Source organism: Labrus bergylta, chromosome 2 (genome assembly GCF_963930695.1).
Source record: "Labrus bergylta chromosome 2, fLabBer1.1, whole genome shotgun sequence".
Taxonomy (NCBI): domain Eukaryota; kingdom Metazoa; phylum Chordata; class Actinopteri; order Labriformes; family Labridae; genus Labrus; species Labrus bergylta.
The window spans coordinates 17,053,277-17,072,333 of record NC_089196.1 but is presented as its reverse complement, the minus strand read 5'-3'; the positions used below and the strand labels follow the sequence as shown (position 1 = coordinate 17,072,333).

At 40.1% G+C, this 19,057-nt stretch overlaps 2 protein-coding genes across 3 annotated transcripts in view; one reads left to right on the top strand and one right to left on the bottom strand.

Moving 5' to 3' along the window:
- The window catches only part of rusc2 (RUN and SH3 domain containing 2), a 40,995-nt gene extending 26,795 nt beyond the window's left edge, over nucleotides 1-14,200 (top strand). Inside the window, exons 4-13 of one of the 2 annotated variants that reach the window (XM_020640744.3) lie at nucleotides 1,421-2,110; nucleotides 3,135-3,341; nucleotides 3,491-3,661; nucleotides 5,941-6,017; nucleotides 6,959-7,133; nucleotides 7,746-7,851; nucleotides 8,089-8,135; nucleotides 8,250-9,324; nucleotides 9,658-9,828; nucleotides 10,833-14,200. In XM_020640744.3, the coding sequence (XP_020496400.3) occupies nucleotides 1,421-2,110; nucleotides 3,135-3,341; nucleotides 3,491-3,661; nucleotides 5,941-6,017; nucleotides 6,959-7,133; nucleotides 7,746-7,851; nucleotides 8,089-8,135; nucleotides 8,250-9,324; nucleotides 9,658-9,828; nucleotides 10,833-11,040 (2,927 nt within the window). In that variant the 3' untranslated portion in view covers nucleotides 11,041-14,200. The remainder of the gene's footprint in view (nucleotides 1-1,420; nucleotides 2,111-3,134; nucleotides 3,342-3,490; nucleotides 3,662-5,940; nucleotides 6,018-6,958; nucleotides 7,134-7,745; nucleotides 7,852-8,088; nucleotides 8,136-8,249; nucleotides 9,325-9,657; nucleotides 9,829-10,832) is intronic. The other variant, XM_065966589.1, reaches the window with a different exon arrangement.
- A 1,379-nt stretch (nucleotides 14,201-15,579) lies between these two features.
- On the bottom strand, nucleotides 15,580-18,856 carry ccl19a.1 (chemokine (C-C motif) ligand 19a, tandem duplicate 1). Its single transcript, XM_020640745.3, has 4 exons — nucleotides 18,691-18,856; nucleotides 16,451-16,577; nucleotides 16,223-16,337; nucleotides 15,580-16,031 (listed from the first exon to the last, which is right to left on the bottom strand). Exons 1-4 carry the CDS (start codon nucleotides 18,752-18,754, stop codon nucleotides 15,999-16,001), a joined length of 339 nt encoding a protein of 112 aa, XP_020496401.1. The 5' UTR covers nucleotides 18,755-18,856; the 3' UTR covers nucleotides 15,580-15,998.
- Between the last annotated feature and the right edge of the window lie 201 nt (nucleotides 18,857-19,057).

Below are 19,057 nucleotides of genomic sequence, written 5' to 3'. Positions count from 1 at the left end.
GGGAAAGAGGGAAGGAGGAGGAGGAGAAAAAAACATCAATTAGAGAGATGATGGAGCAGATAGAAGGGTGAAAAGAGAGGAAGTGTTTCTGTCCTCCATCCCCAGTGTGAGCTCAGGCCTGCTGGGTGTGTAGTCTTCCTCCCTCCTCCCTCCTCCCTCCTCCCTCCTTCAGTGTGTTTCTACCACAGCTCAACGTCCCCCTCTGTGGCTGAGAGGTATCACTACACCCGTCTAAGGTAGCAGCAGTGGGCCGGCCTTAGGGCGACAAACAGCTTGCGCAACACAATCAACGTCACACACACTCCTGTCTGTACACTGCACTGGATCTTTGAACACACACTAACAGGCAGAACAACATACACACACGGGGAAAAACACACAGATTCTGTCTCAGTGGCAGAGAAGAAGTACAGAAAAAGGCTTCTCTTCCTCGCTGGTGTCTCTCCTGACGCAGTGCCTTCAGGTTTATTCTGTGTGTGTGTGTGTGTGTTTGTCTGATTGTGTGTTTAGGTATATGTATGTTTGTGTGCACATGCACCTCAGAGCAATGTCTACAGTGGCATGGCTGTGTGTGATAAAGGCTGTGTGACTCATGACTGGGCAGTTTTCTGTTAGTCTGTATTTTTGGTTTCGATGTGACCGTCATGTTCATACTGCTTAGTAAGAAAGGATTATTATTAAGTGATTTCACCTTCTGAACTATAACTCATCATAATTATTCTTTTATTCACTGGCTTGAGTTTCTGAATTGTGAACACTTGCTCCGTTTAATATCACAGTCTCCAAAGGTTTTATTTTCTCACAGTATTTATCCCTGTTAACATTTAGTTGTTATATCACATCAGTTATCAACACGTTATCAGCAGATTAATTTACAAAGTTGTGTTGCATTTGAATTATAACCTGATGGTAATGATATATATTTTTATATAATTCCAATTATCCCACCACAATACTCAAACCAAACTCAGTCGCCACTATTTTGGGTTCATCTAGCTTTGAGTTTGACATTTTTATAGTCACCATCTTTTTTTTTTTCCTTTTTCTTGGAGTCAGAAGTGAACATATTTGGTGAATTTTATTTGCCTATATATGTCTTTAAGATGCCTCCTGAGTGCATTCCTGCTACAAGGTTTTCCTTTGTGATGGTTATTAAGCTCCTATTTTGCTAAGAGACTGACTTCACTCTGGGTTGGTTTTGGAGTCTGTTTATGTTGCTGTAAGTTCTAATGTGTTATATGAAGAGGTATTTCTAAAATTATATTTAAATTGTAAAAACAGTTAAAAGTTAAAGTCTCGATTGTTTCCGTGAAGTATTTACTTTAATATAACTGTTCTTTATAAGCACTAAACACTTCTTTTCTTTCCCTTTATTCCTCCATCCTCTTCAATCCCTTCCGTCCCTCTTGTTCTCATGCAGGTGGTCTGTCAAGTTCCTCAGACAGTCGCCCAGTGGTGGTCCGCTACAGAAAAGACCAGCGGCCCACCACCCTCCCCATCCAGCCCTTCACCTTCCACCATCAGTTTGCCTCCAAACCCCCGCAGCCCAAGCCCCTGCTGCCCATCTTGACGGGCTACGTCTCTGGGATGCAGGCTCACTCCAGCTCCGGCTCGGGGTCTGACTCTGGGGGTCAGACGGGGGAGGACAGTGAGGATGCAGCTGATAATGTCAACAGATACCAGGGGTCTCTCGCCACAGCAGGCCCTCCACCCTGTTCAGTTCGACCATCGCCTCTTGGGAGCTACTCCCCGGTTCGGCACCAGGGTACGACCAGCTCTGGGACCTGCTCCACGTGCAGCCCGAGCCCCAAGCCGCCACACAGTCTCTCCTGCCCGCTTTCAGCAGAACTTGGCCCCCTCCACACCCCACCCTCAGGAAAGCATGGAGGGGGTTCGGTACAGTTACCGTCTACCCCACCGCCTCCGTCTCTGGGGATGAAGAGAGGGGTGGTGCCTCCAACTCTCCCAGTGGTGCAGGGACACTGTTTCCATCCTGGAGCTTTGCCCAGTATACCTGCTCTCCACAGTGACACTCTGAGTCCGCTTGGGTGTCTGAATTCTGGAAATCACATGGAGGGAGGCAAAGGATCTGGAGCAAGGACGCACAATGGTAGGTTCTTAAAGAAATTCAGAGGTGCTTTGGAAGTTAGAATAAGTAAAACTTCCTCAGCCTTTCAAAACTGTGATGACGTTTTCCTGATGTTTAGCTTTGATCACGCAGCAACAATAGAAGTCTGTAGTGTTGATGGGGCTTCAATCCAAACAGTTTAACCTTTGAAAATGTCCATGCCAACAAAACTCTTTTGAAGTAACTGTGGGCAATTATTGTTGTTTTGCCATTTTATCCTTCCTAGTGAAAAAGACACAAAATGTGCATCATTTGCCCTTTTGAAAAGGTGGCTAAATAAACTGTCAATTTCGGTCACAGTGGAACATCAGATGTATACTTCATGTAACACGTTAAAAACATTACTTCACAAGTCCCAGCATATTTTTTGCTTCATGGTTCTTTGTTGGCTGTGATTTTTTAGATCGATAAAGAAACTTGTTTTAGATGGAAAAATAAACAGACCACCATTGTTTTCTTCATTGTATCGTCTAAAAAAGGGTCAATATCACAAACCAATATATTTTTCCAGCTCTATGCTGTACCAATTACTTTCCTATTTAATTCTTCTTTACCACTTTATTCTTGCTTTCTTGCAACAACCGTTCTCTTAATGAAAGAATCAGTAACAGGTTCATACGAAAAACTAATAATGATTAATGAATATTAAAAAAGCTTCAGCTTTAAAACCACTTGTATATGTGCATAAGGGGCAGGTTTCAACACAGAGAATTAAAGTAGCAGGTTTGTTTCCTGGCTCTGAAATGATCACGATCAACACCTGTCCAAAGCAGCAAAAAGATAATCTTTACATTGTAACTGTTTGCTGACTATATAACTAAAAAAATGGCTGTTATGTTGTGAAAATTATTAAGTTTTGTACAAGTCAGTTTATGGGCTTTAAATAAGCTATGCTCATTTCCTTTTTCTCTCTTTCTCTCTCCCTTCACGCATGAACTTAAATCTTCTCCTGTTCCCGACCATGAACCCCTCTTTCATAACCCTAACACCCATCCCACCCCGACAGCACATCACCTCTCTCCCCAGGCGCTCAAATGGAGAGAGTACCGTCGTAGAAACCCTCTGGGAGTGGAGAGGAGCTCCTCTTCTACAGGATCAGGCTCCCTGTCTGGTAGTCTGGAACCTCGAAGGGGCGGGGGACCGAGACCTGCCCGACGGAACGTGTTCGATTTCCCCTCAGCCCTCTCTGGGAACACGCTGGCACGGCTCAATGGTGCTCAGAGTTTTACTGATAGAGTTAGAACAACTGAAGGGTTATTGAGAAAGCAGACTTTGTTGCTTAAAGTTCTTTTACTTTGAAAGAAGTCCGAGGTCAAAGATCGTTTTATCATTTGCTCGTGTGTTTCTGTGTTTGTGTCTCAGTGATGGGCCAATCAGCTAAACTACAGCAGAGCTACAGCGACTTCCTGCCGGACTATTTCTCCCTAACTGAGAAGCCTCCAGAGGAGTTCTGCCTTTCCCCTGACGCTTCAACCTCCTCCTCCTGTTCGTCATCACAGTCACACATCTCGGTGGACCTGACGCAGAAGAGAGGTGAGACTCCATGTTTATGTATGAATGTGTTGATATTCTGCATAGTGACTGATGAAAGCAGTGGTACGTATCTTAATGTTTAATCATGTTCGATTTGAGAATCTATATGGATCCGTTCAACACTGTCATAGTAAAGATACAGTGAATGTGGAGAGTGGTTTGGCCCCTTGAGGACTACATTATATTTTACAAAAAAACATAATAAACCTCAGAACACCAGTGAATGCATTTATATGCACAACTACAGTCTGCTCTGGTTGTGGAACTTTTTCATCATTTAGTTAATCACTGATACTAACCAACCTCATGTAGTTGTAGACAAACATAGAGTGAGATGAATTTACATGTTCAAAGTCATAATGCATTACTTGGTGTTTCTGAGTTTCATGGAGCTGGATTCATTTTCATCACATGACCTACAATTCTACAATTCTACAATTCACGTAGCAGACGGTTTTATCCAAAGCGACATACATCAGAGAGTAAGTACAACACAAGCAAGGATCTAGAAAAAAGGGAACAATGTCAGTAAGAGCAAACAATCAGCTTTGAGTCCGATTGGACACACAGGTGCTGACAGGCATTGCACAGAGGCAAAGTACAACATTGACGACAGTTCTTTAGAGCTCTAATCAGTATAGAAACCATCTACAAGTCAAACAAAAACAATCGTGACAACCATCATCATCATCAATGATATCGAAACCATCATCATTAAGTTAGTAGGTATTCATGAAAGAGCTGGGTCTTTAGCAGAGAGGGACTCTGCAGATCGAATTGAGTTTGGAAGTTCATTCCACCACCGGGGGGCGACAGAGGAGAAGAGTCTAGTCAGAGACTTAGGACCCTGTTGTGAAGGTTGGATCTGACGCCTTTCATTGGCAGAGCGTAGTGGGCGGGAGGAAGTGTAGACCTGGATGAGAGAGTTAAAGTAAAGAGGAGCCATTTTTGTCGCTGACCTAAATACAGAGTTTCTGTCACATGATGTGAGGGGTCATAAGGTGCATTCCAGCTTGACAGAAAGGACCAAAACATTTAGTGAAACAGAAATAGTATGTATGTTATGTCACACAGCCAAGCTTGTTTTTTAATACAACAGAATGCCGCTGAAAAACACTGACACACCTGACAAACAAAATAAAATGTACCTTCCTCGTTTGTTAACATTTCACACTTGTTGGGAGAAGCACGACTTACAAACTGTAAACTCTAAAACAGTGCACGCTGGTTTCAGATTTTACAGTTTTTTTTCCAATGTGACTTTAACTCAAAATAATAATTAAATCCTCCACATTTCATGTACACCTCTAAATCTCTCATTTCCATTCCAGCTTCACATAGACGAATTATAAACAAGAACACAATGACTTGGAGTTATTGCCCTGTCCCCTGCATAAACAAATACATTTACATACAGTTAAAGATCTCTGTTTTGTTGTTTGGAGACTTATGGCACACTTTGGTGGAAAACTTGTTTTTCTTTTATACTCTCTAAGTTCCCTTTGCATTTCTTTAGGAGCCTGACTCCTAACAGACTCTTTTTTTTTGTTAAACATCAGTTACATAGATTGTATCCCATTTTCATGTGTTTTTAAATAGAAGTCATGACTAGGTGTAAGTGGAGAAAAATAGTTTCTATTGGGGGCTGAAACGCTCAATTAATTATGAGAAAACTACAGTTCTCTAGAAATGTCCACAGAATCCAATACAACGTCTCATTTCCAGAGTCTGCTGGGCTGTTGTTTTGGAGAACAGGGAGTGAAAAGATGTTGAGAGGTGGTTAAATCAAGTGCCTCTTACTGCAGAAAACGCTACTTGACCGTGAGGAGAGTAATTTAACACCTCTTCCTGAAGCAGCAGGGTGTCGCAGAATGAGCAGCGAGGGTTTATCTCCCAGAGCGAACCAACAGCTACACTGCTGGAGTGCACTGAAGCCTCATACACAGGCACACGTTCACTGAGCGTGTTCGGTTTGTGCATCTGAATAACCAAAGAGTACAGTTCATTATGAAAATGTTTTCGCAAAGCAACTAGTTGTTGTCTTTGTGAATCGAACTTTGAACCACAGAGACAGTCTTTCTTTAGTTTGTAGTTGAATACATTTCATCTCCCTTCCAAAAGAGTGCAAAATGGGAAATAGCCCAATCACTTACTATAGGATATAATATAAGGAAAGGTATAGGTCAGGCAGCATTCACTGGAAAAACACTTGATACTGGCAGCTGGAAAGGATCATGAATAATCTGTTTTTACATTCTTCTCCTATTTTCTTCTGTCAGGTTTGGTGAAAGCCGTGAACACAGCTGTGGATCTGATTGTGGCACACTTCAGCACCAGTCGAGACCCAGATGTAAAGGTAAAGGAGTTTTTGCTCAATCAGAATGATTTTAGTTAATCTATTGACGGTTTGTTCACCATTTAGTCCAAACCTCCATTTTTTTAAGTAGTGTTCCAAAACACAGACTTTCTCTGTTATGAGGAGCTGTTCACATTTACTTCAGAACTTTCTCAAAAGGTGTTTCTCATTCATGCACAGGTGAATCAGGATACTGCTGTAAACAGGCAAGCACAAACCGGACCTGCTTCTGTCCCACAGAATTTAACAGCAGCTAGAATAGACAATGAGTTGATCTGCATCTGTACTCATGCTGAGTTGGCTGCAACATTTCCAGAAGTCTGGATTGGTTAAAATCAGCAATTATGTGATTAAACAAATATAGTGTGGCTGTAGCCTTTTTATTTATTTATTTTATTTCACAGCAATGTTTAAATTAATTAAAACTTAATTAATTGTAAGGAACTGTTACCATTAACAGTTTCACAGTTTGAACTGGTTCCTACAGAATTCAATATTATTTTCTTTTTTTAGACTTGATCTTTTCAAATGTGTAACACCAATGTGACATTTAGCAGACCACCCAAACCAAATCAAATCCAACAAACAAACTCAAAGCTTTGCATTGACAATATACCAAGATGCCAAACAAAATATGTCAGATTAACAATTGAGTTAAATTTCCGAAACATAATGCAGTTGGCAAGGGGGACATGATTCATTGAGATAGCTAAAGGACAGTTTTATTATTCAAGAGAACTAAAGGGCAAATACAGCCTCTAATCATTCACCTAGTGAGAGCTTGAGCAAACAGCTGATAGTTTTGCTACAAATAAAACAAACTGGGGACTTATCCACACAGATAAGAGCTCTGGCAAACATGGACCAACAGTTGACCTCAACTCTGTTTTGTTTCACTTTCATTTCCTCTATCCGCTGGTGTTTCTCCTCCACTCTACCAGGCTAAACTGGGGAACAGTTGGGTGAGTCCTAACGTGGGTCACCTGATCCTCAAGTACCTGTGCCCGGCCCTGCATGAGGTGCTGCAGGACGGTCTGAAGGCCTACGTGCTGGACCTGATCATTGGCCAGCGGCGCTGTCAGCCCTGGAGCCTGGTGGAGGCCTCTACTCAGCTCGGTGAGGACTATTCCATAGAGCTCTATGGAGGGTCTTAGATTTTTTTAATACATTTGTGATAGTAAATATAGCTTCACAAAAACTTCTACTGAAAAAAATGTTATTAACATCAGTACTGTATTTATGATTATATATAGCCTACAGTAATTTACTGCTGAACCCAAATACTGAAAAAAATCCAGTCCACAACCTTGTTTTTCATAAACCCTTTCTTTAACAAACAAGCTGTACTATGGTTGTTTAGTTGTAATTAAAGAGCCACAGGTCAAATTCAAACCTCGGACGTCTGCTTTGAGAACTTTAGCCTCTGTACATGGGGCACACAAACAAACCACTTGGCCACCGGGGCCACACTTGGAGACATTTTTAAGACAAATGAACTATCAAAGAGTTTAAGGTTGTGTATAGCACACAGGCTGTATGATATGTTAAGCTCTGGATGTTTGTTTTTTTGCATTGATGCTATTCTGTCAGATTTTGAGCAGTATTGTGTTCAAGTGCTTTTTTTTTAGTTATTAGTATTAGTATTACAGTTATAGCAGATGTACAATGTTATAGGTTCAAGAAAAAATCGGTGCTTCAAGATAACATTTGTATTTTTGTCCCCATCAGGCCCGTCCACACGTGTTCTCCACAGCCTGTTCTCTAAGGTGAGCCAGTTCTCTGAGCTCACGAGCCACAGCATGAGACTCAACGCCTTCATCTTCGGACTGCTCAAGTGAGTCTTTTCACTTCATCCTATTTTTAACTGTCATCATTGCTTCCCTTTACAAGTTTCAGCTCATTTGACTTCCACTGTCCAGAAGTTTACGTTCACACACAGCTCTAATATTTTCGTTTCTGCGTAGAGTAATGACACTCAGTTGAGTTTAATATTGAGCTTATAATCCCTCTGTAGAGACTGTAATATTGAATTGTTGCATTGTTTGTAAATTTTGGATTTATTTAATTTCAGTCTAAAATCTTTGGAGTTCTGGTTCAACCACCTCTACACACATGAAGGTAAGACTCAGTTAGAGCATAATTTATCCATCTTTAGGACCTAGATATATTTTTACTTAATTTGCTTAAATTCTTGCTCCTAATATTCTCCCTCTTTTCTTTTACTCTTCTCAGATATCATAGCAGCACACTACAACCCTTGGGGTTTCCTCCCCCTGTCTCAGGGGGTGTGTCAGCCTCTCTTTGAGGAGCTCCTCCTCCTGCTGCAGCCCCTGTCACTCCTTCCCTTTGACCTGGACCTTCTGTTTGAACCTCACCTCCTCCAGAAGGGGCAGGAGCAACTCCGCCGCAAGGAGCAGCTGTGTTCCGCCGGCCAGAGTGTTGACCAATCAGCACGCTCCACCTTCCAGCTCATGAGGGGATGGAGCACCACGGTGAGTGAGATGGTCCGAGATTCTAGCGCTGAGGTGAAGAAAGAGAGGGGGCTGCTGAGACGAGAGGGGACATGGCCGAGGATGGAAGGAGTAGGGTCCAGGAGAGAGGAGGTAGGAGTGAATTCGAGGTTGAGAAAGGATTGGGGGACATCTGCGAGTATGAACGCTGGGTGTGTGAGCAGACAAACAGCGACAGATGTAGGACTTCTCTGGAAGGAGCAGGGAATGGGGGGTCAGAGATTGAAAGGCGTAGGACAAGAGAGCCAAGAAGGAGGTGAGGATGGACAGGATAAGGACAGGAGGAAGGAAAAAGAGAAGGAGACGGCAGGGGAGGGGCGTCAGCGGCAGGACAGGCAGGCGGGCTGGTGGTATCAGCTCATGCAGTCCTCCCAGGTCTACATCGACCAATCAACAGAGGGCTCAAAGTTCGTCAAGACTGAAAAGAAGAAGAAGTCATCGGAGAGACGACAAGGCCAGATTCCACCCACCAGGGAGGGAGTAGTCGAGGGGGCGGAGTCAAGCCAAGAAGGGGAGGGGTTCCGAATCAGGAAGAGCAGCAGCAGCTCTAGTGGGGACTCTGCAGGATCCAGGGGGAGGACGTCATGGATGGGGAGTCCTCCAGAGTCTGTACTCAACCACGAGAAAGAGACTAAACCGCAGGTGGGACTCACAGGGGGCGACGCCCCTGCTGCCACTTCAGAGGAGAGCCCTTCACAGGGACAGGGTCTGCGCTGGGGGAGACTATTCGGTTCCAGCGTTGGTTCTCCTTCCAGGGGGGAGGGAGCTGATCAGAGGGCGAAATCTCAAACAACAAGGTCAGTAAATATTCTGATGTTATCTGATGTGTTCTCATAATAACCAAATCCACAAAACTTCAAAACCAGTATTATCTAATTGAGATAGAAAAATGTAGAAGAGCCACCTTTTTAAACGCATATTCATTCATTCACATTCACATAATGTGGTATCAGATTGTAAACAATATTTGCTGCCCTCTTTGGGCATAAACATTGTGTTTGTAGTTTTCATGTTGTCTCCATATTTGGGTCTTTTGTGGTATTTGTTGTTAATAAAAAGACCATATTCCAATGTCTTATTTTTAAAGTTATAAAATGATCTAACAAACTGCACTACCACTTATTTTTCAGGCCACCGTCAGGCTGGCTCTCGCTGGACAGATCTGTTCTCAACCTCGTAGCTCAGACTATTGGAGCAGGAAGTGGAAAAAAGACAGAAACTTCAGCCGTGCCCACCCACACCCAAAACACACCTCCACCAAGGTCAGCTCAGCCAGCTGAAACCAAACATCAGTCTCCATGGTAAGTAAAAAATTAAACATTGTGTCTTATTTCCTCCTGTAAGAATATTACATTTGTTAAACCACACTTCAATAACTAAATAATCAAACTCATGTTTAAAAAAAACAAAGGCTAACCAAATTCTGAAACTTACTCAATTTTAAAGGGGAAATATGATGAGAAATCCACTTTGGCAGTGCTTTTGAACACATATTTGGGTAACCTGAGTTTCTATCGACCCACAAAATGTGAAATAAATCCATCCAGTCCTTTGTTTGTGGTCTGCATAAGTCTTACAACATAGAGAAAAATGCTCCGTTTCAAATTTGCTCATTTTGTGATGTCACAAGGTGGGTTCTGGTAAAAAGAAATACCCTCCCCTGCCCTGATATCGCCACCCATAGACTCCACCCCCAGCCTAGAACAAAACATTTGCGCAGGTCCGCCATTTTTATTCTCGCTACAGAGGAGTGATATCTACTGGGAAAACTCGGGGGGGTTCATTGCATTTAAAGAGACACACACACCAAAACGGAGCGTTCTGAGAGAGCTTGTTTATACAGGGCTAAAATCCTCCACTGGTGCTTGATCCATGTTATATTTTGACCAAAGCACAGTACAGATGTTTCATTTAGACCTCAGGGGACTGTTTGAAAAGGTGGAAAAGGGATATAATATGTCCTTTTTAATACAGCAAAAATTATGTTTAAAGTTTCACAAGTTCTACTACATTATGTAAAAATCAAAGGAGAGTCAATACAACTTGTAATAAATATATATGTTAAGAAATAATCTGTTTCTGTCATCAGTGTAACTCTATGAAACCATACGAATTAAATGTGGGGCTCTCTTTCATAATTAGACAAAAAAATAAGAAACAATAAGAATCATAAAAACTGGGAAGATGCAACTAAGGAGCATTATATATTTTACGTTCATAGATGTTCTGTTATTTTCTTCTCATTTTATTATCCATTAAAGATCGGAATCACTTTTCTCATCTTTCCCCCTCTGTCTCTCCTCAGTGAAGTTCGAGCTTTGTGCCACCACATAGCAATGGAGCCCGGCCAGCTTAGCTTCAACAAGGGCGACGTCCTGCAGGTCCTGAGTAAGGCTGATCCAGACTGGCTGTTGTGCTCTTTGGGCTCCACACAGGGTCTGGTTCCCATCATCTATGTGACCCTCAGCAGTCTGGAGGAGAGCCAGGAGGCTGCTGGACTCGAGCACTGCTGAGCCACAGCTGTCCGAAGAATATGCACACAAGGGAGGATTCCTGAAAAAACAATGTAGGAAATCTGACGGTTTTGAAGAGAATGTACAGACACATGCAAGGGAAGCATGCAGGCTCAAACACAGACTAACATCCACAACAAAGGAACATCCAAACACGTATGCATGCATACATCCAAAAGCCAAAAGCCCAGACCAGAAACCAACCCAAAGACACTCCAACACACATGAAGCTGTGTGCTAGCTTAATTCTGTGACTTTCCAGGCTATATATCATCAATCTCTGCTTCAGCTGAAAAAAAGAGAGGATACTCATTAAGGAAATCTTCAAAATAAGATACAGTATATGCCATGCCTAGCTGCACTTTGCTTTACCGTCTGAACATTCACCTAGCTGTGCCAGTGTCTGATCACAGTGCTCAGTTGTTGCTCCCACATTAAACCTGGGGTCAGTTTGACTTAAGGTGAATTTGTTTTTGGATGGATTTTTTAAACAAGATTTAAGGTGGGCGATGTAACAGCATAGTCTATAAACTTTTAGATGCCTGCTCCAGTTTTCCAAAGTATGACGATATCAGCATATTTTTATTATTAACAGAAGAGTATAAAAACAACACAGGATTAGAAGACTGTTCAAACCAAATTCAAGAATGCAAAATAATGAGTTTATATCTTCTCATTCCAATTTGAATCAATTCAGATCGATTTAAAGTCTGTTTATATGGAGACAAAGATGGACAAACTGATTTGCACACTTCTTTCCCTCCCTGCCCTCACAGGACCCCAAACAACTGGAACGGATCAAATCACCATGCTCACATGGCGGCGCTTTTCCTCTGTCAGGATGGGAAGCTGATATGCTAGTATCTTAATGTCTTGTTCTTATTTAAAATCATTTAAAAGTTATATATCTTATAAACTATTACCGGTTTTCTGCTTCCTCAATAAACAGCTACTAAAAGACAATAGATAGTGGCACATTACCAGTCAAAACTACATATATTAAAACCCATTGTATGACGCCGGTTAGATGAAAGCTAAAATTAGCATTTAGCACATTCCTAGCTAGCATTACTGTTAGCTAGAATTTGTGTCCATAATTCTATCAAACAATAGTTTGGGCTAGGAATTGGTTGAATGTTTACAAGCTACCTGTAGCAACTAAAAGGAAAGGGTTAGTATCCGGGGGTACTGCACCTAATTTTTAAATGTAAACAACACATTTGTGAGCTCAGTAGCTAGCATGTGTTGGACAACTGCTTCCATTAGCATTCAAATAAGTCCTTGCTAACATAACTGTGGGCTACTATTAAACTGCTGAAAGATTAAGTTTTATCTTCAATTATGTCTTTTTAGTTTAGACAATTAACTTACTTATACATCGATGGTCAGTCAATTCCAAGCTAACACGGCGGTCAACTTGGAATTATCGTGTTATACTAAAAACGAGTGATGTCAGCCAGAAACTGATCGCAGGCTTACATTAGCTCTTGTCTTACTGTAGTGAATGACTTCTTATGTGTCTTTTCACCTTGAAATATGGCAAATTATCCTTCAGATTTTAAATCTACTTTTTGGTAAGTGATTAATCAAGAAGAAGTGGATCGATAAAGATTTGTAACCTGCTATACAGCATTTGAGCTGCCCGCCCTGAGTGTGATATCTGAGGATAATGGCCGCCTTGTGAAAATGGTGAACGGTATAAACTGTTTGAAGTGCATGTGAAGTTGATCAAATTGTTTATTTTTCCCTCCCATCCTGTTTCCCCCGGTCATTTAAAGTACACTTCACATTGCTTTTGAAGAGGACACACTTGAATGAGTGGCTGTACATGTGCATTTGATCTATTGGTACTTCATGTAAATGCATAGGCCTATATGACTTACAGTAACCATGTGCTGGGTTTTATTCATTTATTGACCGGTCCATCATATTGGACAGTTACAGAAAACAGGGATGACCGATGAAAGCAAAACGTAGCTGTGGAGACACATGGAGGCTCTTTGTGAATGTGTTGGAAACTCAAAGCTTAACATTTTTTGTGAATTAATTATTGCCTTTGCCTAAAAGTGCTTTGAGGAAAAAAGGGAGACAGGCCCTGTTCAAAACTTTGAAGCCTGCGATCTAATGTTTGTCCTGATGTCATATCTTCTATTTGCTCTGAGTCTTTCTTGAAAAGTTCCAGAAATGTATGTTTGCAGAGATTCTTTAAACAAAGTGAAGAAATATAGACGATTATAGAAGTGATATTTTTGATGATAAAAGGGAAACCCTCGACACATTTTGTGTTAACAGCTCCTGTGTTAGCATGTTCATGCTAAAGCGGCCTTAGCTACAAAATGAGTTGACCAGAAAACTAAAATCATGGCTTTGGAGTTATCCTGGAGAGATGATGAGAGTATACAGATGCCCTTTCTAAATATGAAACATTATAAAAAGGTAAAAATGTATCTTCATTAATTACATAAATGAATGCTTGTGTAGTTTTTGAAAAACTTACATAATTATACTGTTTTAGTTTTTTTTGTACAGTTTGTATAGTCGTTTCATTTCTGCAAACAAAATGTAAAACTTCCTTTTCATTGAAGTGTAAATATATTTAAATCCTTCAATGATTCATTTCTGTCACAGAGGTTTATGTATGAATGTTATCTCTGATTTGTTGATGTATTATATGTTAAATAAAGGAAGCAGGTATAAGCTGTAGTTTCAGTACTAATGAAAATATGGCCGCAGTAGTGGAAGGAATGATGATGTTTTGTTATTGTATTCAGTCCTCCACACAGTTTGCTCACCTTTGACATCCTGAACAGTCCCTACATAGGACACCCATATAAACAAAATAAACATACACAACAGAAAACACAAAGTACAGATAAAACCAGGGGAAAATGGAGGCTCAGAGGCAAAGGCAGATTCACTTTTGATTTGTAGCAGTTGGTCAGCTTAAATGATGTGCTTTAAAATGCTTCACTTGTATAAGTGAAAAAAATGGAGATGAGCTCCTTCCTCCTCCAGCTGCCTCTTCCTGCCTGTAAATACTTTCAGCATCAGTGACACTGCTCTTCTCTCTGCGTCCTGGCTATATGACTTAAATGTATGACATTACCAAACTGCTATGGATGTTGAATAACAAAGTCCTCATGTGATCACAAACTAAAAAGGCTCCTGTGTCTTTTGTTTTTACCCATTCATCTTTGAATGTATTACTCTCCTTCAAACCGAAAATATGTTTAACACAGTCATCATATCCTGGTTATAGAAGTCTGGAGAAGCCTGTATTATAGTCTCCAATAGTAATCAGGTTCCTTTCATCTGAAGTCGATTGTTAGCCACCTTTGTAGTGTGTATTGTCTAATTACTTTCTCATGTAACAAAATACGACACATTTTCCTCCTGAAGTTAAGATGGTTCAGCTCGAATGTGCACAAAACTGAAGCTTATGCCTTGATGTGGAAAAACAACTTTTGGTAGGACTGACAGAGAAATTGTGAAACATTCTCTCGCATAAAACAGCGAGCACATAGATGCAAAACTGAGACATTAGTGTTTAAAGACTGGTCTGAGATTGTTTTAGGGATGTTTGATTTTTTTTTGTTTTTGGGTTAATCAAAGCTGCTCTTCTCCATGTTTCTTTTTCAGCCTATACGTAAGTGATTTAACATGATAAACTCAAGGCGTGAGTAAAGTATAGCTCAAATTTAATATGCAGTGAGTTGCATGCTACTAAAGTTTCCTTTAGTAGCTGAATTTTTACTGCAGACTACAGGAACCTAAAGGAATGAAACCATGGTAAAGTGAAGTTCTAGCTGTTTTTATACTAACTGGTGGTGAGAGGGGTGCACAAAAGCCACCAGATGGTGCTGCTGATGTTTTAATCAGAAATCAGTAGTAGGCAAGACATTGTGTGATTTGACTTTCTCCTTTATAAATCATTGCTTGAATCAAGTGTCTGCCAGCCTGTCCCTTTAATTCAAACTCAGCTCAGTCAGAAAAGCTTCATGCTTGTATTTAATGCAAGCTCATGTTAACCTCACATCAGACTTTGCCTTATCAGTGATGGAATCAACCATCTGATAAATATATCTTTAACTAATTTGACTGTATCTAATTATTATCATTTTGTATTATTCAGCTTGGGCTTTTAACACGAGTGAAATACACTGTTACAAATACATAACAATATACATGATTTTGAACAGCTGGTGCTTTACAAAATGACTCCAAAGTTAAATATTTCACTGACTGTTCACATTATATGGCCTCAGTCAGCAGGAGTTATCATATATGCACAGATTTTGAACCTTAGCCTCCAGTCTATTTTATTTTCCTGATTACAGGAGATTTCTTCTAAATATTATTTAAGAGCTGCTCAGAGCGCCTTTGCTCTTTGAGGATGAGGAATATGTGTGTGTCTTTCAGCCCTTCATTGTGGTCATATGATTTCATAACTGCAGAGGTATAATCAAACAGAAGAACAAAGATCAGTTGCTCACTTTAACGCAGACAGAGTGAAGAATGTCGTCATCAAAGAAGGACATGTTCAGGGTATTAAAAATATCTTTACTTTGACAACAGAACAACATTCCAAACATTCACACAACAGAAAAGCTGCCCATTCCAGAGTGGAGAATTTGATTACAGATAGCTAAAAGACTAAAAATCATTCACATTTTAAACTTTGAAATTTTCTTTCACTATTCTTGGAAAACTCAAAAGACAATTAAATTCCTTCAGATTATCTTTATTTCTATTGCCGTACCCGTATCCTCTGAGAAAACCAACAACCATACAGAGAAAAAAACCTGTGGTAATTTTAGAAAGTATTTTCAACCTTATAAGCGCTATTCATTTATGACTTTAATGGTTGGATCCATCTTTTCCGGTCTGAGACTTTCAGTAGTCCATTCTCATTCTGTTTGTTCTTCATTGGCTGAAGATGTCAAAGGTCACTCTCACTTTTACTCAGGCTTCACTCCAAGGCAGCGTTTACCCTGTAAACACACAAAGATTTAGAAAGTTCATATTTACATCATTGCTTCATACAAAACTAAACTATATTTACCACTATACCAAACCAAACTAAATTATATTTGAAGCACAGAGCAAACTGAGATTTAGATTTAAACTTGAGATTTACAAGACCTACAACAGTGACAGTATACTATATTTTACAATGAAGTACCTTGTAATTATTTTTCTTGCAGAAGTTCTTCAGAGATTCCACATGCTTCTCCACTTCTTGAACCCATTGAGCATTAGCTGACACGCATAGCTCATGGCCACGTCTGGTCACCAAACTGCAACAAAAAACAAAATCTACCAGGTCAGTCTTATGGTTTAGAAATAGTCAAAGTGTGTTGAGTCATCCTCTGGTTAGATACATCATCAACTTTAAACCAAATAAACTTACATAGTGGCGTCAATAGAGCAGCCCTGACCACTGATCTGTTTGCGAATATCTGCAATAGCAGCTTTAGGGACTGTTCTGTCTTCGACAACCATCAAGCAGCAGTCCACAGGTATCTCTGCCAATGTCACTGAAATACAGAAACAATAAAACAAACAATTCAGTAACAAGTGATTTTATTCTATAATGTACCTAGACCCAACATGAATCCACCATGAGAAAGAACTTATAACATATGGCAACAGTGGAGAGGAACATTTACATTTAAACAGCCATCTACTTGACTGGAATGGTTAAGTCCTTGACTGGTGTGTTCATGGCTATTAAACATAACAGAGTGATGCCACAGTCGCAGTGGCAATTCAAGATTCAAGCTTCTCACATTTTGAGCCACTGCTGTCAGCCCACCAAGCAACTGATGTCATTCCCCGTTGACAAGCAGCTGCCTTGTTGATAAAGGTTGAATAATTGGAACATAATAAGAATATGAATGGCAGGATAAAGAAGGGGAAAGGTTGAAGGTTGGATTCCCACATAATGTTAATCAGAGTCAATCTTTGGCAGTTCAAGCCTGACAACAGCTCTGAATCCTAAAAAAGGCCAATACAAACTTTTGTAATATTTAATGCCTACAGAGTGTGTGATGATGACCCTTCTTTTTATCTGATGATGAAGGCCATTACCAGATTCACTCACATGATTTTTGTTGTTGTGAAATAAAACACCATGTTAAACTAAAGGGCTTCATATGTCACCACCAACCTCTTAAATACAGCTGAAATATCATCTGTAAATCTGAAGTCTTCTTTACATGTAAAGGATTTAATGTGTTTGAGGTATGTGTGTGTTGAATGATAGGGCGTGTCAGGATTTCATTTTACGGCCCATTAAACATTAAAGCGGTGAGGCTTTAAAGTAGGAACTAAGTACTTTGAACTTCAAAAGACATATCAGGTGACAAGATTTATCTTTAACAGCTCCTTTGAGGCAGGCGCTCAATGTGGCCCTTCATTTTGTTGTTGAAAATTTGAATAAAATGCATGTATCTGTTATATCATTATATTATAAATCATTTTGGGAAGCATTAAATCAGTACATGTGCACATTTTCTTTTCTTTTTTTCATCATTAAATATTGAGGTGTAAATGACTTCTTGTTTTAATTAGGTGTTAATAAATAAAACATTTGATTCTTACTTCTTGGCCGCCACAAATCAGCATTTCTGCACCTTTCCTTGAACCCTCCAACACATGCCACTTAATGTTGAAGTATATCTAGTTCTTGGAGTAATGGCAATAAAAATCAGTGCATCAGCTAAAACTACAATATCATAAAATAAAAATAGTGTCAGATTTTTGTGGATTATGAGATAAATACTGGAGGTGATTCCAAAGAGGAAATTCAGAGAAATCAGTAGAGTTATTTCTCAGGGTGCACTGATATCGTCTACTATTGACATGGTCACACAAATATCACAACTTACACACACTGCAGAGTCATAACAGATAGCACAAAAGTTGCATCACTAGCTGTTGTCGCTTGCCAGGGATTTACCGCAGTTAAACTTTAACGCAATACAAAGTGTGAGCCAAGGAGAGGGGAATACCAGAGACACTTCCTCCTTAAAAATAATTAACTCTGTTGTGATTTAATGCCAATTGGATTTCAGAATGAAAATAATTGACTTTGATTGGGATTTTTTGTTTTGTTTGTTTAGACATTAGACGTTACAGGTTACGTACTTCATGTGTGACCTCTTTTCATTTAAAATTTGATTCTGTTCCTTCCTTTTGAAATCTTAGTCGAGCTAAGGCTTCTTTTTTTCTGCTGTGCCGGATACCTCAGCATCTTTTTTCAGCGTCACAGAGAGTTAAAGTAAAGTATTGTAAGTATTTTTTAAGCTCTTATGGTTACATATGTGGTTATAAAGGAGAAATAGAACAATCTGTTAATATTAAACACAAACTTACCTTAAGGAAGGACCACAGATGTGCATTACAATATCAAACATTACGAAATTGAAATATTTCCTCTTTTTAATCTACTATTTCCGTCTGGAGCCATTCCAGGTCTACAACATCACTGTTTCATCACTGGAATCACATCCTGTTGTCTTTTTATTTTATTTTTTAGCTCAAGACAGTTTCCTAATTTCCCTTTAATTTCAACATTTGCTAAATGTTGAAGACAGAGTTTAATGATAAACCCTAAACTGATGCGAGTAAAAAAAAAAACATAATCACCTGTGCAGCAGCATGTGATGAAGAGGACGCAGAAGAAAAGCTTAGCATCGCCCCACGGAGCCATGTCTGGTTTCTGAGGTTTCTTTAGAAGCTGATTGGCTGATGACGAGGCAGTTCCCTGTATTTGCACCTGAAGTGGCCAAGGATGTGATGTGACTCCAGCTGTATTGATGCTCTTATATATCCCTGTCCACTTAGTTTCACTTTTACTCTTACTGGACCAGCAGTCTCCTCCTCCCCCTCCACCCCCACCACCCCTCTGCTGTTGTCCATCATACACTGAAGAGCACAAACACATAACAATAACTATTATATCCCGCCCTCTTTTTGTAACCCTTCAGGTTTCTGTATGAATTTCCATCACTTC